The sequence below is a fragment of the Electrona antarctica genome (genome assembly GCF_951216825.1).
Source record: "Electrona antarctica genome assembly, chromosome: 9".
Classification (NCBI taxonomy): domain Eukaryota; kingdom Metazoa; phylum Chordata; class Actinopteri; order Myctophiformes; family Myctophidae; genus Electrona; species Electrona antarctica.
Genome location: NC_136790.1, coordinates 38,731,384 through 38,757,524, shown reverse-complemented (window position 1 = coordinate 38,757,524; position 26,141 = coordinate 38,731,384). Strand labels below are relative to the sequence as shown.

Here is a 26,141-nt window from a genome sequence, read left to right as displayed (position 1 = left end):
GTACATGAAATAACATTCATTCATATCTAAGAAATGGGAAGTGTCCTATTATTCAGTAATACAAATGTGCTGTTTTCAAGTATTAATATCTGCATTATCTCTTTGGTGGAAGTAATGGAATTATACAGTCTCTGCAACTACAAGTGTGTGTGACATGGAGAGAATGTTGACATTTAGATATCCATAATGACATCACATCACTCCTACACAACAAATAAATACAATACCAACTACACACAATATTGGAGACTGACACTTTGATGAGGATGTTCACCTACACATTAAAATCCCCAGTGTTAATTTAACTCTGAGATATAGGCTACTGTATATAGCCTATACAGATATACACATGTAAATAAATGGACCCTTACATGTCCACCTGGTTACATGTGTACACTCATAAACAGGGCAGATTTACTGTGCATTGTACAGAATGTGTGCTATCACATGAATGGGTGTCTTTGCAGCAGCATTAAGCATAGTTATTTTTCATGCAGAGCCCCATGAGCTCTAAAAACAACGCAAAACAATTATTATAGATTGTTTTCTATTTTTTAGCTGACTTTTAAATAGAATAAAACTGCATACTATTTCACACGTACACACTCACTGGAATCACTATTATACAGGAATAATACAAAATATGACTCATTTTTGTATGAGACTATGGCTTTGACTCGGGGCTGCTGGAGTGCAGCAAAGCCAACAATACTAGGCTTCTTCAAACCTTAAAAACTAAACTAAACTCACATTCAAATTGGCTTCAAGTACCACGCAGTACCAACAAACTAGAACACAGTGGTTCCTCTTCTACATTCCTCTAGGTAGGACTAAAGGCCTATTCATACTCAGTTTTATTTGATAAGGTGACCACCGAAAACTACAAAATGACATCACGCTATGGTGGTAAGCGCTTCACCGCTCACCCAAACACCTCTCTCTGTTTTTGAGTGGTGTAAACCACTCCTACAACTGGCTTTGTTAGTCTGTGCGCAAAAAATGAGCATGGTTGCTACGGTCACCCAGTTCACCCGGGTGTGATTTCATTACGTCAGAGCTGATTTCATTACGTCAGAGCTGATCAGGCTATATAATACCTTACACCACTCAGTTCACACGGGTGTGATTTTTACTATACTAACCACCTTATCACCTAAAACTGGAGTATGAATAGGCCTTAAAGGGACACTTCACCCCTTTTTGCAAACAAATATATGTTAATGACGTTTAGAAGATTTAGAACACTTTCTTGGGGTCTTTATGTGTGTAATATGTGGTTTTAGATATTTTACTGGGCTCACTTACACTTACTTCCTGGACTACATGTTGTCTCAGTAAGACGCGAGTGACTAATTCTCGTACCAGTTGCCGTGCAATCGCCCGCGCCCACCTGCCTCCCCGTTCTCAACAGGATGACAGCGCGAGCGGAGAGAGAAGAAAATGAATCCGCAGCATGACAGGCAATGCTGAAGCGGCACAACAAGCGCTAAATAATATAGATGATGATAATAATAATATTATAGTTATAGGTCCAGTGCTAGTTGTTGTGTTTGTAAAGCGTTATATACTATTAGTATAGCGCCAAAGTCCTGACGCAATCGCTCATCCCCTGGTTCACGGAGGTTTTTCTCTATGGAGAATAACATAACATGGGGTCATCTTAAATCGTCCAATGGTCCACAAATAAACAAACCGTCTCAGTGATATTGTTGGGGAGGTCTGTCTGTGTCGTTTACGATAGTCAGTCAATAGTCATTCATATAGTCTGTCGCGTGGTCGCGGCCTGAAGAGCGGGGAGGCGCGTGGGCTGGGGGGAGCCCACAGCAACTGGCACGGGAATTAGTCACTCACAAAGTAAGACAGCCTTCCCCCTATCCACAAGGAGGAGCAGTGCACCAAAGCATTATGGGAATTGTAGTCCAGGAAGGAAGTGAGCCCAGTGTCCACGACATCATGGACACTGCTAAAAATCTAAAATACCTAAAACTAAAACCACATATATTACACACATAAAATCCCCAGGAAAGTGTTCTAAATCTTCTAAACGTCATTAACACATCTTTTTTTTTTGCAAAAAGGGTGAAGTGTCCCTTTAAGAGTACTACAAAACAGGGTGAGCACTACAGGATCTGTGCCAGTGATACTGTGCCCCCTGCACTGCAGGGCTTCCTTATACTGCAGTGCTAAGGCAAAGAAAAGCAGGCCGATCAAAAGCATATTGAAATGGTGATATTAAAGTATGTCACATACAGATACAGAGCAGCACTGGATACAGCTGTATCTCACTGTCCTCACACTGTCTTGCAATTATCGACTGTGGGACACAATCTGATGGAAATACTGACTTTTCTCTTAGATCCATTTGTTCTGCCAGTACATGCATACTCCTTATTTCAGGCGTTTTCACAGGTTGTGGTTACTTCCAGCAATGTTTGCTACAGTAAGTGGAGGAATTACATTATTGCTTTGAGCTTACTCTGAGTGGTAGGGATTTTAGGGAGCACTTGCAGCGCCCCCTGGTGAAGATTCTATTTGTTGAAAAGGCAAAGTAGGCAAAGGAAAACATTAAGAGATAAGAATTGCTATAGGTCAGGGGCCTAACTCTGGGGCGACGGGTGTGGTTGGGGTGACGGGGCTGATGGCTTCGTTCTGGTAGCCTGTTCCATAGCAGCTGCTTGGAGAAAGAGAGTTGGGGTCGATGGGCTTGGGCCCCAGGTAGGGTCTGCTCACAGGCCCGGTTGGGACAGGCACTCCGCCAGGCTTGGCGCCGAGGATGAACCGCGTCTCGTCCTGTTCCTGTTCCTCCAGGTTGGACATGTCCTTCATCATGGTCTTACGGTAGCCAACGGACAGCTTGTTGGAGCCGTCCGATACGAGGTTGAAGTGCCGTGCGATGAAGACGATGGGGAGAGGAAGCATGGCCGCAACGATGAGTGCGAAGCACATGATCAGTGCCCAGGTAGGGTAGCTCTGGAAGCGCTCCTGAGCCTAGAGTGAGTGAGAGAGAGAGAGTGACTTTTGGAGACAATAATGTGACGTCAGGGTGTGTGCTTTACTAATAGTTATAGTAATCTGTCTGTCAGTGTGATGGACCCTGGTTGGAGAGTGGTGGCAACTGGCAATCAAGGATGGGAGGCTGCTGCATGGCCACCCTGGGCCACACCAGAGCATGGCCACATGATTAATTCCACAGTTTGTGATGGCAGTTTAGTTTCCCTGCCAGGTTTTTGTAGGAAACATTTGCTCTAACTACTTAACACGAGGCCTGCCAGGAACATAGACACGTAGAATAGCGTACGGTGCCACACCCGGAAAAGCCGTTTTAACAGCGATGTATTATTTAATGCATGTTTTAATACGATCGTATTAAAAGCTACCGTTCGTTAGCTCTGTCATGCTTCTGAGCCAATGGCCGCGGCCATTTTGGCCAATGCGCATCCACTTACATTGCCTGCTCTGTTTTCAGACGGCTTTATCTCCAGAAGCGACATTGCAGGGGTCGCTTTGTCCCAGACAAGCGTTTTCAACGGCCTGTAGCAGGCGCTGTGATACTCGCGGTCCACTTTTTCCACCACCGACCGAGAGAACAAGCACCAGCTTCGTCAACACACACGGAATGGTTTCATAGTAAAATGCGATTACGGATATTTGGCTCTTCAAAGTAAGTGTCACGCGCGATAAAACCCTGACAGGACGCGGCGGAGGGATTGAATAATGGTAGCGGTCAAACGGTTAAATAAATGTACATTTCTCATTTTCTCCCAATTCAGTTCCTCCTTATTATATAGTCCCTGTCAATGCCCTTAAATTCCATTAACAATACATTCATTAGAGGGGGAAAATACTTTTAAGAAGTAATAAATAGCAGACCTACAAGCTAGCAACACGTTTTGTGAGGTTGTAGATCTGCTATTTTCACTAGTCCGGGGGAGACCTTTTGGGTCTCGATTGACGTCTCTAATCTGACATGCATCCCCAATCAACTGGTTTGAGGTCCAAAATGTTGCTTATGCCAGGAACACACACACACTGACCAGTTCTTCGATCCAGGCATTGTACCCTGGTGGGCTGATGACCATCTCTATGACTGTGGCAGAGATGAGAACGATGAGGCACAGAGGAGAAACGTACTTCCACATGTAGAAATAGAAGGAATATGGCCGGAAACCCAACATGTCCTCCAGATCCTCCATGAACCTGCCACCCAAAGACAAGTGCATGTGTTTAATGGAGGTAGTTCATTTCGTATAGGTAGTATATTTCTGTTGCTGTGTCTCTCAACTACAATCAATTTACAATGCACAATTCAGACGCTCCAGAGTGTCTGACATACAAGGGTGAGATCAGTGTAAGCCAGAGCTTCTAAATATTATAATATTTTCATCCACTGCACCCCTAAATGACGTGGCTGTTACTTTATAGCACCTATAAAGAGACTTTGTGTACTGCAGGCTGAAAAAGAACAGTTGTACAGTTTAACTCTGGTCCGTTTTACTAAGTATAGAGGGTCTAAGACTCTAAGTGGTGACATTGGTCCGTTTTACTAAGTATAGAGGGTCTAAGTGGTGACATTGGTCCGTTTTACTAAGTATAGAGGGTCTAAGTGGTGACATTGATGAATTCCAAATATTATCAAAGTCTTCTGTACAGAAAAAATCACACCCGTGTGAACTGAGTGGTGTAAGGTCTTATATAGGATAGCCCGTCTGACGTAATGAAATCATGTCTGACGTAATGAAATCACACCCGGGTGAACAGGGTGAACATAGCAACCATGCTCATTTTTTCTGCACAGACTAACAAAGCCAGTTGTAGGAGTGGTTTACACCACTCAAAAATCACACCCGTGTGAACTGAGTGGTGTAAGGTCTTAGCCTGTATGACGTAATGAAATCATGTCTGACGTAATGAAATCACACCCGGGTGAACAGGGTGAACATAGCAACCATGCTCATTTTTTCTGCACAAACAAAGCCAGTTGTATGAAATCACACCCGGGTGAACAGGGTGAACATAGCAACCATGCTCATTGTTTCTGCACAACAAAGCCAGTTGTAGGAGTGGTTTACACCACTCAAAAAAAAAAAAAACCCCGAAGCAGCTATCAAAAAAGTAAAAACAAAAAGGAACTAGAAAAAGTGCCCTACTGGGCACAGGTCTCCACCAGGAGGATAGGAGTGTGTGTGATGTTTGGCAAAATGTTTAGGAGTAATATAATCGTGTGTGTGTGTGTGTGTGTGTGTGTGTGTGTGTGTGTGTGTGTGTGTGTGTGTGTGTGTGTGTGTGTGTGTGTGTGTGTGTGTGTGTGTGTGTGTGTGTGTGTGTGTGTGTGTGTGTGTGTGTGTGTGTGTGTGTGTGTGTGTGTGTGTGTGTGTGTGTGTGTGTGTGTGTGTGTGTGTGTGTGTGTGTGTGTGTGTGTGACACGGCTTGGCCTGTTGTAGTGCCACCATGAGGCTGATTTGAAAACTGTCAAGTGGCATTTCTTCCTCAGCCTAGTGGGAATATGCATGCACAGTTTCACCGCAATCGGATGCTGCGTTGAGTAGTTGTGGCGATTTGTACAAAACGGGTACAAAGCGGGCTACTCGTGAAAAGTTTAGAAGCCAAATGTAGGTAATGAAGGTGGATTATGAGAAATCAAACAAACCCGTCTTGATCACATGACTATGGAGAGCATTTGTACCGATTTGCGTGAAATTTGGATAACATCTGAAGGAGTAATATTAGAAAATGTGTTTTACATATGTCGGCCTCCTGGTGGCGCTATAAAGAGCAGATGTGAAAAATTCCAGGCAAAGGTTTTTCCTTGGCCTCTAGGGAGTTGGCATACAAAGTTATCCACAAATCCGTGCAGTTGGAGGTAAAAACACTATTCGGCCAGTTATAGCGCCACCATGAGGCTGAGTTGAAAATGTTCATGTGGCATTTCTTCCTCGCCTAGTGGGAATGTGCGTGCGCAATTTCACGGAAATCACACAATGTGTTCATGATTTGCAGCATTTTGTTTGAAACTGAGCACTCCTGCGAACTTTGGAAGCCAATCTTAGCCAATCAGGATGGAGTCTGAGAAATCTGAGAGACCTGTTTTGTTGATTGGCTCTAGAGAGACTGTGTACCAATTTGTGTGATGTTTGGACAAAATCTGTAGGTGTACTGTCCAAAAACTTGTTTTGCACAAAGCGGCCTCCTGGTGGCGCTATAACAGGCCGTTCTGGAAATTTTGGGGCAGAGGTTCATCGTTGGCATCCAGGGAGTGTGTGTGCAAAAGTTGGCATTGACCAGGTTAACGGTGCCGGAGATTAGCTGTTCACAGACGGACGGACGGACACACGGACACACGGACGGACGGACACACGGACGGACGGACGGAGTGCAAAACATACTCTCTCCCCATGCCGAATGCCTTCGGCCTGGTGGAGACAATAAAGTAGGGATACAAGGAGAGAGGAGTGCTGCGGTATGGAGTGGAGTCTGAATGCAGACACACAAAGCCACACATACAAAAACACAACCATACACACTGAACAGTGAACAGACATGCAGACACAAAATACACCCACCCACCCAGACATCACACACACACACACACACACACACACACACACACACACACACACACACACACACACACACACACACACACACACACACACACACACACACACACACACACACACACACACCTAGAGACAGAGAGAGTTATCTGTGGTACGTCTGGCATCACCTCTGGGTGCCGTAAATCCAGGCAACAGACACGTTTTCCAGAATGACCACTATAGTGAGGGGCAGACCAGCCGAGTAATCATCAAACATGGTGACAAAGTAGTTGCCAGAGCGCTGAACAAACAGCAGGCCACAGAAGAAGGCTATGATGCAGCAGCCCACTAAAGCAGAAGCAGAAGAAGAAGAGGAAGAAGAAGAAATGACTATTGTTAAACAAGAGGAAAACAAACACTTTCAGACACTATGCAAATGCCATAAGCTTGGAGGCTTTATATTATTTTTATTTGTTTCCCCCCAGTATGTATTTTGTATTCTGTACACATGGACCAATGTGTCACAAATAGTGTTCAGCAGGGCTCACCTGTGAGGTACTCCTTTTTGACCTTGTAGGTGTCCAGGATTGGCGTGGTGATGCCAGTCATGGTGCCGATCATGCTGCCTAGACCCAAGTTGATCAGCATGAAGAAAAACATGACGGACCAGAAGGGGGAGGCTGGGAAATGGGTCATGGCCTCTGTGAACGCGATAAAAGCCAAGCCTGTGCCTTGTACAGACTGCAGTGAGAGAGGAGGGGGGGGGGGGTCATGGAGAATAATTTAATGCAGAAGGTAGAACACAATCTTCTCTTCTATCTCTATCAATTAAAACAGAAAAAATCCCAAACATTATCTCAAAATCACAGCCGTGTGAAGTGAGGGGCGCTCTTATCATCGTATATCATCATGACATAACATGTCTATTTGCTCAGACACATATGATGTAAATTCTCCATTCATTGTCAATGGGAATTTAATCTTTGTGTAGGACAAAAATACAGATTTGCTCGTCCACATATGACATAATTTCTCCATTCATTGTCAATGGTAATTTAATGTAAGATGAAAATCTACACTAATAGCTAGCACCCCTCAAAGTTAAAATATGGAGATAAGAGATGTCTGCCCAACAGTATATGCAATGTGGCCCTCTGGAGTTAATGTGGAAATATACTGGCCCTCTCCATCACCAAAGTTGCCCACGCCCACTATTACATACTTTGTCGTACAATGGTGTCATGTAGTGAAAATAGCCAGCAATTTTTTAAATAGCGACACATTGTGAACTTGAAGATCTGCTATTTTCACAATCCTTTAATATAATGACATGCCCAAATGACATGCCCCATGACAAAATATGGACACTGGGCTAAAAAGTGGTTAAGTTCACAGAATGATGAGTTTGAACATCAGCAAGACAGACCTTGTTGAGCTCATCCTCCAGAAGGCAGGGATCCAAACCCATCTGAGAGAAGCTGCCCTCTTTCACTGTCTTGATGACACTGTACATCTCAGCATAGTCTGATGGGCTCAGGTGGGAGAAGTTCATATGGGGTGGGATTAGGTCATAACTCAGGACGTCTGAGTTGAGATATCCAAGAATCTTCTCTGCATTGCTGTGCAGACAATTAGAAGCAATAACCAGGGTATTACTGAAACATATTTCATTAACATAATATAATTATTGAAAAATATTTCCAAAATAATAAATAGCACGTTCTAGCGCTTGGTAGAACCGTGGGTTATCTACCTGGCCATCACATAAAAATCTGTTGCGTCTATGTTTGAGAAACCGGAACAATAGTGATTCCATTCACTCTCACACTGTATGCAGGTCTCAAAATCTCACTTTTAGCACATACACACAGACAAAGCTGAAGGAAAAAAAGTACATGTTGTTTCCCAGCTATTGTGCCTAGTATCATTGTTGTTTTTGTCGTGCTACAGGACTTCCATCAAGAGTAAAATAAACATGAAATTAGCCATTTAACTTCATACGAGGAGTAGCTTTTTGAACAATATTGGAATATGCTTTGCCTGTCATTTACTGTATGTGCTAAACTAAAACATGGTTTCAAATGCAATGTTTCACCGTGCAATGATAGTGAATGGAGCACAGAAGCGAAGGATAATGACAATATTTGGACTTTATAAAATAACCAGGTGGTATACAAACCCACGGTTCCACCAAACTAAAATTGCTTTAACAGGAATGGCATGTGGAGGAGTGGGTGGGAAACTTACTCCACAATACACTTTTCGTTCATGATGTTTGCCTTGAAGCCCAGCACAGCAAACACCACCAGTGTTGCCAGGATGGAGGTAAAGAAGTTGATGAAGGATACGAGCACAGCGTCAAAGTGACAGTTGTTGTCTATCTTGTTATAACTGGAGAAGGCGATGACTCCTCCGAATCCCAGGCCCAGGGCGAAGAAGACCTGGGTGGCTGCCTCCCTCCATACCTGGGGCTCCAGCATCTTCTCCAGCTGTTGATAAATATTGGGGGAAACATGTATGTGTACTGTACAGTAAACGATAATTTTCAGGTAATGATGATGAATCAATACTTAGGGGAGGAGAGAGAGGGGTTCCCCCAGTCTTACCTTGGGGGTGAACATATGAGCAATGCCATCCACTGATCCCTTTAGCATCAAAACCCGAACCAGGAAACAGAAAAGCACCACATAGGGGAACAGAGAGCTGAAGTACATCACCTGTGAGGGAAGAGAGGAGAAATATATTTTCAGACTACATTTGTATGCCTTCACTTTTATGACACATCCAAATCCATCTTGCTACTGCATTTGGTCTATCTACAGTTGGAGGCCATCGATATTGTCCTTTTCTTTTTGCTGAGGTTTGCGTGATCTGCGCAAAAGGACAGTTAACCCATTTTGGGGGGAACCCCTTTTGGTGTTTTAAACATTGTTATTATTTAGCTATTGAAAAATAGCAGATCTACAAGCTCATAGCGCGCCACCGAGTGGCGCGCTACGAGCTTGTAGGTCTGCTATTTTTGAAAAATCGTGAAAATATTTATTTCAGAAAACTGGAGGATTTAGAAGGATTTTTTAAAATGTTGAGGTCAGGCCTAAATGGGTCAAATGATAAGGGACAATATCGGTGGCACCCAACTGTATCTAAAAAGGTCTATCTATCTATGTAACAGAATCAGTCCACTTTGATCCTGCGCCGCACAAATCAAATCTTGCTCATGCTTTTTTTTTGTCATGCAACTACCAAGTGCAATGTCTACCTATTGCTATATCTACCTGTGCTATACTAGATACTGTACATGCTTCGACTCATCACAACATACCTATACCTATACACCTCCAATAGTGTTCACAGAACTTCACACTGCATAATGCTCTCACCAGTTCTCACACAATCCTCCTTACTGCATATATTCCTTTTATTAATGTTTCATATAATAATAACTTTAATAATACTAACTTTATTTGTATAGCACTTTTCAAAAACAAGTTTACAAAGTGCTTCACATACAATACAAAAACAGGCAATTCAAATCAACAATGGAAATTAATAAAATACAAAATACAAAAATAATGAAACTTATGAAAGACAAGAGAAAGCTGAAACTGGGTGTTCATTCAAACTCATTAAAAGCCTTTCTATAATAGTGAGTCTTTTAAAAGTGGACACTGAAGTGGTCTGTCTAATTTCCAGTGGTAGTTGGTTCCACAGCAGTGGATCCCTAGCAGCAAAGGCTCTGCCACCTTGCGTCACCAGCTTTGTGTTGGGGGGGTCAAGTAAAACTTTGTCTGCTGATCTAAGGTTACGGGAAGGTATGTGCGGGGACAAGAGGTCAGAAATATACCCAGGTGCCATATCTTACTCTGATGTTTTATATCTGCTATATATAATGTTTCCTATGTGCCTGAGAGCAAAGCATCACGTAACATTTGTTGTGTGATGTTGGGCCAATAAACAGATTCTGATTCAGGTCTTTGATAGCAAACATTCTAACCTTCCCGGAGGAGGCGATGCCTCTAATGACAGCGAGGCAGACGATAATCCAGGCCACCAGCAGAGATATGGTCATCTTCACATTGAGTCCGCCGCTCTCTGCGATGGTGCTGGTGATGTTAAGGGTCTGCCGGTACCAGAAGTAAGTGGTGGCTGAGCTCTTCTCACACTCTGGCTCCACAACTGGTCATGATAAGACAGGGAGGTCAGTCAGTGTGTGCCATATGTGGGGACAGTCACAGTGATACGGAAACATGGGTGGGACCACACATGGGTGAGTCTCAGCAAACAGTGAAGGTGCAGGTGAAAGATGACGCAGGGAGAGAGAGAGAGAAAGACTGGATTTGAGAGTTAGATGGGAAAGATGACGCAGGGAGTCGACATCTCTATTTTCTGTGGTTTGGCTCCCTGATCTAAACAAGGTCAACTCTGTGTTTAGTATGCAGAGCACGTGCAGTCATTCACAACACCTGACATTTTTCTGTGTACATATATTGTTGTTGTTCAACCTTGGGAACCTTGGGAGGGGAGGTGACACATGGTTGGTAAAACTGTTTTATAGTGCTTTAATCATTGTGGACACGCACGCACGCACGCACGCACGCACGCACGCACGCACGCACGCACGCACGCACGCACGCACGCACACACACACACAAGCTTGGCAAGCTCAAGTGGGTGGCATGACAGTGTACAGTATATTGTAGCTGAATCAACATTCTGACATAATTCCATCAATCATTTCCCGTCTACCCTTTTAGAGATCAGTTTGCAAACTGTTTGCAGTGACTCTGGCTTATTGTTTACCAGCCCACAGACCATCATGAGGAAATCTCTCTCTACACACACTGGCTTCAGAACGGTGCACCTCAATGTTGCATTGGGGTTGTATTGTGATCTTAATGTGGGATCCAGTGTGGAAAAAACAGCAGTGATCCATTCCTGTCCTGTGTCAGTTTTGTAAATTGTAGGATACAATTCATTGTTCTTCAGGAGATTTTCTTTTAACAGATGCCCATCCTTCTGTCTGAGGATGCTGACTGCACCCCCCTCTTCCATGTGCTGGCAGATCCATTGTTGCTGAGTCATAGATAGTATGTGCTGAGTGTTTCTTGGCTCTGCTCGGAATATTATCACCACTAATCTAATGGAAACTCAGAGGAGTTTAATCTGGATTTATGTCAATCTAGTTTTAAGACACCTTGCAAAGTAGTTAACACTATCAGCCAATCTACTTTGCTGTGTGATTTAGATGCAGTCAGCCGAGGTTAAAACACGTGGAAATGCTGTTTACTGTTGGAACACAAATACCTGTCATGAGGAATATTGACCACAGTTGTTTCAATCACGGGATATTGTTGGTGGTTCCATGAAAAGATATTATTGGTGACTCGTATACTGTATGTGTTTGCGAACGCAGTGATTGCGAACGCAGTGAGCACTAACCTAGCAGAACATGTCTGTCTGTCTGTCTGTCTGTGTGTGTCACGCTGTAACACCACCCGCCTGCCACCAGAGGGCGCAGCTGTATCACACACAACACACACACACACACACCCACACACACACACACACACACACACACACACACACACACACACACACACACACACACACACACACACGCACGCACACATACACACTAAAAATAGAACTTAAAAAAAGAAAACTTTTAAAAAAAAGTACGTAATTTATTCTAATTGTTGTTATTGCAATTTACGAGCTGCGTTCGCTTCCCGCGTTCGCGCGTCTTACTTGTGTACACTTACTAGCTAGTGACCCATTCCTTCTGATGGGACAGTCACTCCATGGAAGAGGGTCTTGGAAGGACTGGAAAAAGTAGAAGATGCTCCAGCCAATGATCACGTTGTAGTAGAGGCCTACAAAGCCACACACCTGCAGAGACGTATGACAGTATGCACACTATTAGAGATGGAAGTGATGATGATGATGATGATGATGATGATGATGATGATGATCATGTAGTATGATGATGATGATGACGCAGTAACCATAACCGTGCTGCTACCGACTAACTAACACACAGCCATACACACAAAGTCACATGTTGGAGCGGTTAGCACCGGTCCAAAAATTATAAGTAAATGATGTCTACTTTGTCATACTGTAGCAAAGCAGAATAATATCAGAATATTGAGTGGAAATGAGTATTCAAATAAGGCACCATGCTTTGTAGTATGACAGCAAGGACACAGAGGAGGCCGAGCTAAATATGGATGGGAGATTCACAAATAATTGAAGTGCTTTCTTTCAGAGGTTTCCACAGTAATCGCTTAAAGATGTATTTATAGGAACTTTAGAACCAGCCTTGCAACTGTGAGGATAAGATTCATTCTACTAAGTTTCAGTGCTCCAAACACAGGAGCAATTAGGATCGGTAGAATACTGGATACTGAATATTGGTAAGCAATTAAAAACACAATAAACTGTTTTGTCATTTGCCTATATATTATATTTCATAGTGTGGTCTATTTCAGTTACAGTAGCTGTCAAGTAAAGTAAGGGATTTATTTATGCTGTGTGGTGCAAGATGATCATGGCATTGGTGGCGGTTTTAAGGTGTTTGCCTGTGCAGAAAAAACATCACTTGAAGAAAACACACAGTGAGTGAATATATTTTTCTGCAAAGCACATATCCCTGCAGGGCTTGTGTGAGACACTGATGTATTGTCTTCGATCTTTATCAGGGGACTCACACTACACTAATGTAATGTCAATCTGTTGTTCAATACAGAGACCATGTCTAAACATCTCAATACAATACATAGCAGGCAGATTTGCAACATTCAATACTATTAACATTGTCCATCATCTTATAACAGTTGGGATGACAACTGTGTGTTTTATGATTATTATCGCCCAGCAGTAAATTGAAAGAAAATTACATTGTTTCACTCGCTTACCATCAAACTGGACACCCCTATACCCCCCAGACGGGGACAGACATAGTTCCACACCCCAATGCTCCCACGTCGGATTTTCTGTCCCACTGCCAGTTCCAGGAAGAATAGTGGGACTCCAATGAGGATGAGGAGGATAAAATATGGGACCAGGTACGCTCCTGAGACAAAAACACATATAGGTGTTATGTGTATATTTAATAAAAAAGTGCACATAAAGTGTGTCTAAATGCTGTCCTTTCTGGTCTAATCCAGGGTCAGTTATCACCAGGATATGAACATGTATGGCACATTTATACTTTGTGGTACAACTACATCCCTTGCTGAAAGTAATGTGATTTTCAAATCAAGAATGTGATGCATTGCATCAATTACAGTATGTTTACTGTTTGACAGGCAAGATTATACTATACGTAAATCAAAAGTAGTAATTACATTGCTACAGCTACATCAAGAAACGGACTAAAGGCTGAATAGAGAAAAAGTCAAAAGCTTACACAGTATACGTTTGTACATTGTTGTTTTGGGTCTCTGCCAGTGTGTAAATAAAATGACAAATGCTGTGACTGCTCAGCCAGAACCCATCGATTGCAGCTACCTGAACTGGGGTCAGCTCAAAGTGTGATATGATATATTTTCTGGCATTAAGACTTGGCAAGGGAGGGACTGACACGCATGAGGGAGGGACTGACATAGACATGCATGGGAGAAAGAGCGAGAAAGAAAAAGGCACGAGAAGAAAGGACAACAGAGAGCCGTCCAAAGAGCAATAAATGCTCCACTGTCGAGAGGCAAATTATAGAGTGAATGATGGCAGCTCCCCTGCTCACATTACCTGACGACATTACCTGTCGTTTAGGCGTCTGCCATCAGTAAATAATGCTGCTTGTATGCACTAAATCATTCCATGGAAGAGAAGATAAGCAAGGGATGCGTTTGGCTGGGCACATTCAGGACTTCAGCAATGTAAACATTATGTTCATAGATTTGTCCTGGTAATTCTTGCCTACTATGACAGGTTACACAACCTACACCTCCTCTCTAGGAACAAAAATAAAGCATCATGACTATATATAAATCATTCATTTTTAATTCATGAGTACTATCTCTTTCCAGTTTTATACCAGAGTATCATTTTTCCTGCCCTACTGGCAGTAGTAATCGATAATGCGTCTATACTAATTATAGCCAGCTCCTCTGTGAAAGACAGACCAGTGGAAATGTCATGTAGCAACAAATCACAGTATCTTGTGTCTGTGTTTTATGATGACTTTCAACACTTGTTTGGGATCGTAACTATTAACTATGGAGAGCAAGGTCCAAACTCACCTCCTCCATTCTTCTGACAGAGGTAGGGGAAGCGCCACACGTTTCCAAGCCCCACAGAGAAGCCCACCTGGGCCAGGATGTACTGCAGCTTGCTGTTCCAGGCTGGGCGGCCATCGTTTTCGGGCACCTCAATCTGAGGGATTTTCTTCCCCGCAGCCCCTCCCACATTCAGGATGCTGTTCTTGTAGTCCAGCTCCTCGTGCGCGAGCAGATCAGCCACGGACTCTGTGACGTGCTCATGGCTTTGCACGCGCTGTATCACTTTACTGGTCTTAGGCATCGGGGACGCTGACGGGGTTGGGAGCTGGGGTGGGGGGTGGGGGTGGGGGTGGAGAGAGAGAGAGAGAGAGAGAGAGAGAGAGAGAGAGAGAGAGAGAGAGAGAGAGAGCAAGACTGGTAGAAACAGAAAGCGAAAGAGGGGTTGAATAGAGATGCTGAGGTGAGTTGCTCGTCGGTTGGTGGTGGCTGGTCGGTGGTGGCTGGTCAGTTGCTGCAGTTGCTGGACTCCAGGTCATAAGTCCAGGCCACAGTCCTGAAAAACAAACAAAAACAAAACAAAACCTAAGAATCAAATACAAATTGGTATTGTGCAAAATGTTGCTGGTAGAATCTAACTAGCACTAAAAGATAAGCTTATTCTTTCCTTCCTTCATTGGCATCCAATTCACACCTGAGAAGATTTAAAGAAGCCTTATGTTAACCTATCAAATCCTACATAGATCTATAATAGATAGTAGATCTCCTCTCTCCTGATACCCCGTCTTGGCCCATGTGGTCTTCATAAGCTGGCCTCCTAAGGAAATCAGAAATATTTTGCCTATCGAGCCCCTTTTCTCTGTAATATATTTCCTATTGTAATCAGGGAACAGGGACACACCCTTGGCTTCCATCACAGGTTTTTGGATTCAAAAGATTTGCAATCGTGCAAATTGTTCTACTTAATTTCTCTGTTCTCTGCAAGCTTAACTTTAGGGAAGCTATCCCCTGCAAATCCTCTAATCCACTGACAGTCTGACACACTTAAACAACATATCCTAACTCAACCCCAACATACACAGTAAAATCCACAGTGTTAACTTCAGCCAGAGAGTATAACATTTGACCTAATTTGGCTTAACTCTCACCAAACACTAAGGGTGTGAAAATGGACTGAGATAGATTCTTATGGGTCAATTTGGGTCCATTTTATGCTCTCAAAGTTCAATTAACACAGACAAGAGGGCCATGTGAGTTTCCGGACAGTCGACCAAAGTCATGTGTTCTCCTGATCCACACATCACAAGCCTGCAGTGGTGCCTGCAGTACTCACATTTATTACTTAAACAATACTGCAATGTAGAAATACATTGCAGCCCTGAGGGCGAGAAGCTTCTCGCTGAAACAACAGAAACAAGAAGAAGCAGGCAACTATTAATCTGGGGTCAGTGAGGTCAGATGTAGAGTTGCTGGCCGGATCCATATATGCAGATCAGATCTACAGTAGGCCTATGTCAAACCATGTATGGCTATCCAGGGTTTGATGAGGTCAGTGTTTTTCATTGACCAAAAAATGCACAATGAAAAACAGGTATGGCCAGGGTTCATGTCCATATATATCGTGTCTTGAGTGTAGAGGGTTTGATGATGTCAGATTGACATCGTCGTGATCTCTTCATATGTGACGGAGCAACGCACAGCTTTTGCAGGTTTTCATTAATCTGTGACCTACCATACGGTCGCAATAAGTAAAAGTTGTGAATTCAAAATTTACTTGAGTAAAAGTATAAAGATATTGGTATAAAAATGTAAACTTCCAAAAGTAGAAAGTAGTCATTATGCAGAATGTCCCAAGTTTTCAAATGTATAAAATAAAATGTATAAACATCTTTTGAAAATATCAGGTCTACAAGCTCACACTGCGTCGCTTTTAGATCAGCTTTTTTCACATGGCCGAAATGTATAGAGAGCTGAAGTGGATAGTGTAAGACGGGAACAATGCACAAAACACATTTCACTGCACTTCTTTACTTCTGTAAACTTGTGATGTGACAATATAGATAATTCAGAATGTATGTTTTGTAATAATAATCTAAAACTACAAACTAACTAGTATCTAAAGTTTTCAAAGTCGTAATTGTAATGGAGTAAAAGTACAATAGTTTCTTCTGAGATGTAGTGGAGTAGAAGTAAAAGTATTGAAATTGTAATGAAGAAAGTACTGTAATTTTGAAATCACAGTACTTGATACACCACTGCAAGGCTGGTGTGGTCTCATTGAGTGAGACTTTTCACTGTTATTTAAACTCAAATACAACCGAACCAACCAAACATCCCATGGGAGGTATGTGGTGTGTGTGTGTGTGTGTGTGTGTGTGTGTGCGTGCGTGCGTGCGTGCGTGCGTGCGTGCGTGCGTGCGTGCGTGCGTGCGTGCGTGCGTGCGTGCGTGCATGTGTGCGTGCGTGCGTGCGCACACACGCATGCGTGCGTGCGTGCGTGCGTGCGTGCGTGCGTGTGTGAGTAAAAAGCAGTTACAGTCTGCTTCATATTACACAATGAGATGGTACCAAAATCCAGTTGCAGTAAAGGGGAAAACATCAGCTTTTCTTTGGTGATAGAAAATTGAACTGATTTTAATACAGAGGTCACATCATAGGGCACAAAGCAAGTAGTTAAAGCAAGGATAGCATCTTGAACATTGCAATTACAATTTAGGCATTTAGCAGACACTCTTAATATAGAGTTACTTACAGTAAGCAAGGACATCACAAGATAATACATAAAATGCATAGAAATAGTAATAGTAAAGGATCATAGCTAAAAAGAATGTATCATCAAACAGTAGAACAGTAGAATGTGTACATTAAAACTATACACCCTGTAGGATGCCAGGTGAACAATGACCTGTCATCTGTCTACATAACTAAATTACTAAATTGCTATCTAAATTACATTTTAGCCTTTGCATAAGCCTGCAGGGTCTTCGAGCCTATATGGCAAGTGCTACGGTAAGTGCTCAGGCACACAACACATATAATTAATATGATGTTTTATATAAATGTTTGATTGGATGGAAATGGATTAACATTTTTCAACATGAATGTGATAATTATGACGATTCTACAAAATACTTGAGATTATCTCAAATGATTGAGATTATCTCAAATAATTGCAATTAGGTGATGATGATGTGATGATTGTGACAGGCCTACAGTACTTTCACTAGTAATGACAGCCATATCGAAATCGATATGATTCTTCATTAATAACTTAAGTCAGACTTTCAGAAACCCTAGCCAGGACCATCTAAAAGCCTCAATCAACATGCAAGTGGCTTTTCCAGTGACTCTCTGTAAAGGGCAATTTACCGGTAGTTTATAGTACAGTACATGCACTGACTTAAAAAGGTTGATGTTTTGACATCAGATTTTCTCTGTGCATAGCATGATGATGCAATAATCCCACCCATTCACAACCTCTTCATAATCCCTCCCATGTGCATTAACTCTAAAGCCTCCACTTCTGCTTCTGTCGTGTCATTCAATCCTATACTGTACCTAATATTAATCAACAGCTGCATCATCCAGCTCTCAGACAAACTGACGAATGAGAACATACTGTACCAACCAATAATCCTGCTGTTCAAAACAAAACACAAAAGCTTTCACCACAGGCAATCAGTAAAGGCTCTCTTGCAATGGCTTTAATGTGGTCTAACCAGCCGAAAAGACAGAGGCACAAAGTTGCAGAATAGCTCCTATAGGAAAAGCAGAGCCAGCCAATAGCTTGTGCTTGGATGTGCTTGGATGGCAATACAGCAGTTACGAATGAAATTTCATTTGAGAACCAGATGATTTCACAACCAATCACCAACACAAATTAAGTGCACATTATCGTGTCTGGGATGTGTATAATTTAGCTGTTTATTCTAATCTCTTCAGGGGGATTTATCATTGAGTAGGCCTAAAATAATGATACCACCTAGTAGTGCAAGAAAGACAATATTGTATTGCAAAGATGAATATATATATATATATTTTTTTAATGTTTTTTTGTGGCTTTCGCCAGGAAATGGGGAGAGAGATGGGGGGAAGACATGCAGTAAAGGCCGTCGGGATCGGGAGTCGAACCCGCGGCACACTGCCAGACTGGGTTACCAGCCAAGGTGCCTGGACCATTGAGCCATGAAAATAGCCGATCGACAAGCTCACAATGCGTCGTGTTGCGACGCATTGTGAGCTTGTAGTGAGGCTATAGTTTTGATTTGAATATAGAGAATAGTAGCATACTTTCATGTAGCATGTAACATGTCATCGTATGACATACAATACTAACAATCCTGATGGCTACTCTCATCCTCCATATTGTTCACCCATGCAGAGTATATATGTGGTTAATGGAATTGGTTTAGACTCAGAGGAAAGCAGAAACTGGACACTCAATTTGAATATCCATACTGACACTGTGCATTGGCCAGTCATAATCTAATATAGCATGATAGTAGAATGCTGCACCAGAGTCACCACTGTAACTTTTCAACATATAACAATGTGTGGTAGTTTAATGTACAAAAAACAAATTATGTATGTATATTCACCAGAATTAGAAATGTCTCAATACTTTCAAACACTGTATTTACATGCAATATGTTTGCTGGGTATTGCTGAATTAGTATAAAGCAGATATAATATCCTGCTTTAGCTCAAATGTAAAAAGCCTTAAAGCTATGAATAAGAAAGAGACACTTAAATAATCAATCATGTTCTAGTGTCAATTGTTCATCAATGAGTTAAAGCCTATACTGATCCAAATAATCAATAACTCTTCTGTTACTTGTGAAATCCAACAGCACAGCACAGATGATTCTGTAATATCTCTAACTATCTGAAAGTAACATATTGAAGCAAAGTAACATACTGTACAATTGCTTGAGTGGCCTACCAATAAATCCATGAAATTAATCTCTAATAAATACTTCACAACAATACAAATAATACTGCAAAGCTATGTGTAAAACATGTATTTTCCACATTTCAGCATTAAAACAATATTGCAATTAAGCTTATTATGAATGGCAAGTCTTTATAATAGCCTAATCATTTCGAAATACATTGAACAATAATTTAATAAAGTCATGATATGAATTTAATGATACAAACTGAAATTAGAAATTTCACACAAAAAACATCAAAGTTGTTTTTGTCAGAGTTGTGATCTTATATAATAGCCTGACAATGTAAAAAAAAAAAGAGAGAAAAAAAAGAAAAAGATTGATTGATGAACACAATAGCCTACATGTCATAGACAGCGATGACATGTCTGAGTGACAATACAATCAGTCTGCTCTGCTTTGCCTGGAATAACCCCCTAACCCGTGTGTGCAAACAGCGTGCCTGTCTTTTTAAATGCTCCATTATTAATGATGTGACGACTTTTAAATACACCAACTCAAGGTCAACTAGACACGTGATTCATGAATAGGCTACATTTTCAAGTCATCTGCGAAAACTTAAAAACCGACCCTAAGTCTATTTAACAAATACAATTACAGTAGAATTGAGCAATTTATAAATAGGCAAACGGTTGTTTGGTTGCGAGTTGAACGCAGCTGATTTGAACACAAAATGTAACGAACGAGTTAACTGGTATTCGTCTAAAGTTAAGTTAGGCAAGTTCTATTGAAAAGAACATCATAGACTGGACACAAAGGGCACGAGGTGATACCTGACTGACCAACACTGCAGATGCATGCATGTTCATTTCGCTTACCGTAAATATTGTGTCACGATCAAGAATATCCAACAGGCCTATACTGAAAAATGTCTAACATATCTGATGGAGACAATTCCATCCGCCGCTAAGTGTAGTAACGTGGTACCCAGCAGCAGCAGCAGCAGTGGATGATGCTGGAGGACGCATGCAGGCTGTTGGATCACATGCTGCTGGCAGTGACGGTCGACATGCAGAGCGTGCCGTGACGCAAAAGTAGGCTACTACTACTCACCATATCAGTGTCTTAATCATCACTTTTTATATTTTACATTAATCTAAAGAAGATATAGGCTAGAATAATTTATAGATCATTGGAAATGTAAAGCGTATATGCGCCTACAACAGTGACACTACAGTATAGCTTTCGTCAAGGTTATCCACTCCATAGGGAAGTGAGTGTGACGTGGGTGTCGTTACACGGAGTGCATTCAATTGATGAAAATTGAAGAAGAAAACAAAGTTGCCATTCAGCTCTGTTAGTGTCTAGCTCGCAAGGCAGGTAACTTAAATTAAATCATGATTCTAGCATAGCCTATAACATTGTAACAGCTAGTAGACTATAGTTAGTTACTTAAATATCTCTCTTCACATTGCAACTGAATGCTCATAATTCTGTCTTTGAATGGCATAGCATAGCCCTTCTACACCAATATAAATTACATGCACTTATCTGCTCAACTCACAAAGTGGGTGGCAATTTCCTATATTGAGACATTGGACACGTGATATGGCTCGAGGAGACAGCATCAGCCAGAGGACCATAAATCAGACAGCTTCCAGCAGACTATTCTTTCATGCCTCATAGATAGGAGAGGAAGATACTGCCTTGAGGCCATTTTTCATCCCGACCTTATGGATTTATTTTGTCCTCCATTCCCACGTGGCCACTATTTATTTTCTGCTTCTCTTGTTGTGTTTTTCTGCACCTGCATGACATTGAATCAAATTGTTTAATTGTAAAGAAATTAAGTAACACGCAACGATTCCTATAACGTGTGGACAACGACGACCTATTTGTAAATGCAAAATGGTTAGGTTTGCTGTAATCTATCATTTCACTGGGACCCCCTGGAACCCCTCTCAAGGACCTGTGAGAGTCGACGGACCATATGTTGATAACTACTGATCTAAAGCTTCTTTCTGACGTCAGTACCCATACTCCTGAGACAGCACGCACCACGACTATACCCCCTCTCTGTGTCTGTCTCTCTGTCTCTCTGTCTGTCTCTGTCTCTGTCTCTGTCTCTGTCGCTGTCGCTGTCTCTGTCTCTGTCTCTGTCTCTGTCTCTGTCTCTGTCTCTGTCTCTGTCTCTCTCTCTCTCCACAAACTGTTCACCTTCACTCGTCTCTTCCTGCAGATTGTTTTCCTTCCCCCTCCTTTGCAACCCCGATTCTCAGTTTAGCCTTCTTTCCTTCATGTTCCCCCATCATCCACTTCCACTCACGTGCACTGCACGCACACATTCTGCGTCCGCACTATTATGCCCGTCCAGTACTTTTCCTTCACTCCAGTCTCATTTATATTCCTCCCTCCCTCCTGTTACCCTCTTGTGTTGTGTTGTCTGGGTCACTCACAGCTCCTAAAGCATAGGTCTGTTCTGTACAGGTCTTCATGCACAATTTCTCACGTAGATAAGTTACATAAAGTATTTGTTTGAACAAGCAAATAATACTTTTTCACGTGACTTTTTCAGTAAAAATATACAGTATGCCATCAGCACAGAGCACTCACTGCATTAGATGTTATATGGTGTTTGGTGTTATGTGCTATGCGCTATGTATTGTTATATGGTGTTATGTGCTATGTGTTTTTTTTTTTGTCAAATAGGTTTTTATTGAGAACAGATTATAAATTGTTACACAAACATTATGATATGAATTACATTTTTCTTTATAGAAAAAAAAAAGAAAGAAGAAATACAAGGACAAAAGAGAAAGAAAACCCTCACTATGTGTTGTTTTTTATGTGTTTGAACAGACTGCGAAGACAAAGATCCTTCGGGACAATAAAGATTATTATTAGAATCTATCATGTGATGTTAGCTTACATTATATTGTTGATCGCATTCAATGCATTGATGTTTGTTTTGGCTTCTCTTGCCAAGATGATGAGGGATTGTTGATGTTTGATAACCCACCATACAAACGGAGGTAATGCACTCATTTTAATGTCACAATATTGCACGTTTTACACAAAAAGAAGCATACTGAATCTATTATTCACCTATCCCTAACTTTGAAGTAATATAAGATGTATATGAGCATGGAGGAATCAAGGAATAGCTGGAATATGAACGAATAAGGACTGAAGAAATTACATTTTGACACCAATGGTAAACTTAGAATACCATACTAATTTCATCCCCTGTATTTTCCCAGAATGCATCAGTGACCAAGGGTGCTGTGCAGGTGCTTAGACACAGGAGAAAGTGGGTCATGCTGCAGTACATGCCATACACCAAACTTAGATGATGTACACAGTAGGCTACAATTTTCTGTGTACGTAATCATGTTTAAAGAACGGAGTTACAGAAGATAAACCATAAATAATGCATTTTTGTGTTTGTAGTGCTAGTGTAATACAATCTTGCAAGACATGGAAATTAATTCTACATAGTAGGCTATAGAAAAGACGGCGTGGTGGGATATCAGTCATATAATATGGCAGAGACAAGGAGACAACCAGGTGCTCACCGGAGACGTACTGTATAAGTCAATAATGTTATAATAGTAAAAAACTGCTCCTGGATCAGTCTGGATAAAACATCAGATAAAAAGGAGGAGACCCGGGTACTCAGAGGTAAAAAGGGAGAAGACACTTTATTCGACCTATGGTCATCAGCCCTGACCGTTATAGGACAAAACATGTTGGTTTAATAAAGTGTCTTCTCCCTTTTTAAATCTGAGTGTTTACATTTTGGTTTATTGACAAGAGACATACACACTGGGCAGCTGTGTAAGTGTGCAACAGGTCAAGTATGCTGTTCATTGTATTGCCTCTGACAAAAAATAGAAACTCTATTATAACCAGTTTCTCACTAATCCTTTATAGATTCCACTCTGCTTTGATGGCTCATAAAAACCCTGTGACTGTCACACAGATGTTGAAGATTATTCATAGATGGAGCATGATTTATCTGTTATTCTAATATTGTCATGTTGAAATCCTCTCTGCAATGATGGTCAACAAGGAATAATACAGTCAGCCAGGATTTATTTGTCAAAAGACACTTGGAAAATTGAATAGATGCATCTCAGTATACACATACAAGTATACAGCAACATTCACAATAGAGAAAGTATCATCAAACTATATAAGCAAATTTTTACAGATCACGTTTGCCTCCATTCTGATGTTTTAATTCATATTTAAAGATTTTATTTGTCACTTATGTCGTCGCTGTCCGGCAGAAAACCATGGCTACAGGTATTTCCATTTTTCAGGTTTTTGTTTTTCTATAATAAATCAATGCTATTGAACACACTTTACGTCTCTGTGTTGGTTAAAACAAATATTGAACCAATGAAAAGTATTTCAAAGTGCTTCTGACAAAACCAGCTAACTCTATTGGACCCTCAAACTGTCAAATACAATATATAAAGTGACATGAGGCCGTTTCTTTCTTCTTATTTTATTTTTTAATATATACGGTTTTCTTCATAAAATATATTTTTCATTTCCTGACAAATGCATTTTGGAGTTAGCTGGTTTTGTTTAGCTGGTTTAGCTCTGCCTGTTTGTGACAGCCTATATGGAAGAGGTCGGCCAGATGGTCTCTCCGGTCAGGTGCCAGTCCAGTTCATTGTTGAGAGTAATGATCCTCAGCGGGTAGGGACTTCAATAAGTTGAAGTCCCCACCCGCTGACTCATTGTAATTTAAATGTAGTCTAAATACATACACACATGCAAGCCAAATGATGAAATCATAGGATTCAAATGTATTTAGGCTGGTACAACTAGTGCAGAGTTGTAATTAAGATAGAAAAGAAACATGACCGCATGCAGTGACAACATTATTGTGGCCAGGTCTGTTTAATTTGCTTCATATTATATTTGAAGAGAGAGTGACAGTAACAACTGAAACAACAGTACTGGATATCGTCTTAAATAGTAGGTAAATAGATAGATATGAATTTTGACAGATACGAGAAGATAGTAAAGAAAAATACAATACCAATCTGCATTGGATAAAACCGTGCACATTTCTTTAGTTAGAAACGCTGTCACTCTTTCTTCTGTTGTAGGCATGGATCTTGGCATGGGAGTGCCTCATTCATAGCCTACTCCTGTGTGCTGTAATTAAAAAATAATATGGAAGTTGTAAAGACTTCCCCCTTCAAATCACAGAAGATGTATCCAACAGAGTGGGTGTAGATTTGTCTGGTATATGAAATCATCCTGTAATTAACACTATTAAAAGTATAATCCACACCTTTGCACAGTGATTGAAATCCATTCAGGTTCAATCATTTGTAAACTAAAAGCCATTAACTTTTCATTATATCTATTATTATTATTATTAGGCCTATTGTTGTTGCTGTTGTTTTTAAAGACAATTTACAATTTAGGCATTTAGCAGACGCTCTTAATCCAGAGCGATTTACATTAAGCAATAACAAAAAGCATGGCATACATCACATGTATAAAAAGTAGTTATCATGAATCATGCGTAAACTAAGAACGTAACAGTGGAGTATCTATGTAAACTATACATACTATACTATATAATATATTATACATGTGTACTATAAAGTGCTATGACTACATAAAGTGCAATTCTAGAGCTGTCTACATAACAAGCTATAAGTCTGTTGAGTCTGTTTAAAATACTATCTAAGTCTACATAATGTGCTATCTAAGGGGCTAGGCTAGGGCAAGTGCTACGGGCCATGGTGGAGTCTGAAGAGGTGGGTTTTCAGACTACGGCGGAAGATTGGGAGTGAGGCTGCAGTTCTGACTGCAATGGGAAGTGCATTCCATAGTTTTGGAGCAAGCAGTTCATGCTTTGGGCCCTGCATACAGAAAGATGTTATCGTCTATCTATTATGTTAAAATTATGACACACTGGTCTGTACTCTGTACTAGGAATTATTCTGCCCTCTAGTGGTAAATGGCAGACACGTCATCGGCTGTGAAAATGTTCAACAAACATTGCCACAACTTCCACAAGGTATGACTACAAATCCAGGTGTATAAAGTTGTCGCCTACTCTCAGTACTCTGAATTATCTTTGAACATCTAGATAACCACGTGAAACTCAATTTGTCCTTTGTACCGGCCAATATATCGTTTTTTAAATTTATTTAATTATTGTTGATAGATAGACTAGACTAGGTAGTGTTGATTAACTTTTTTTGAAATCATGTCGCCGGCCGCATTGGACCTCTTCGCAGGCCGCAAAATGCCCGCGGATCACTTTTGACACCCCTGGACTAGAGCCTAATAGGTCGATTTATACCATGTTGTATTATTTTACATTTCAATTAAAATTATAGTTTCATATTCCGTCTAAGGAATGAGACATGGCAGATCATCTTTAAAAAAACAAAAAAAAACTTCTGGCTGCTTTTACAACTGCACTTTAATCTACAACAACATCAACTGTACTTTGG

The 26,141-nt window shown here is 41.2% G+C and overlaps 1 protein-coding gene across 1 annotated transcript; it reads right to left on the bottom strand.

Annotated features, from left to right (window-relative positions):
• Window positions 1-2,589: 2,589 nt before the first annotated feature.
• On the bottom strand, window positions 2,590-15,059 carry LOC306929982 (sodium-dependent neutral amino acid transporter SLC6A17-like; the record flags this gene model as incomplete). The annotated part of the gene is made up of 11 exons (XM_079510719.1): window positions 2,590-2,988; window positions 4,035-4,197; window positions 6,725-6,884; window positions 7,085-7,277; window positions 7,963-8,155; window positions 8,784-9,025; window positions 9,143-9,253; window positions 10,531-10,712; window positions 12,299-12,425; window positions 13,454-13,611; window positions 14,780-15,059. 11 exons carry the CDS (start codon window positions 15,057-15,059, stop codon window positions 2,590-2,592), a joined length of 2,208 nt encoding a protein of 735 aa, XP_079366845.1.
• Window positions 15,060-26,141: the final 11,082 nt, after the last annotated feature.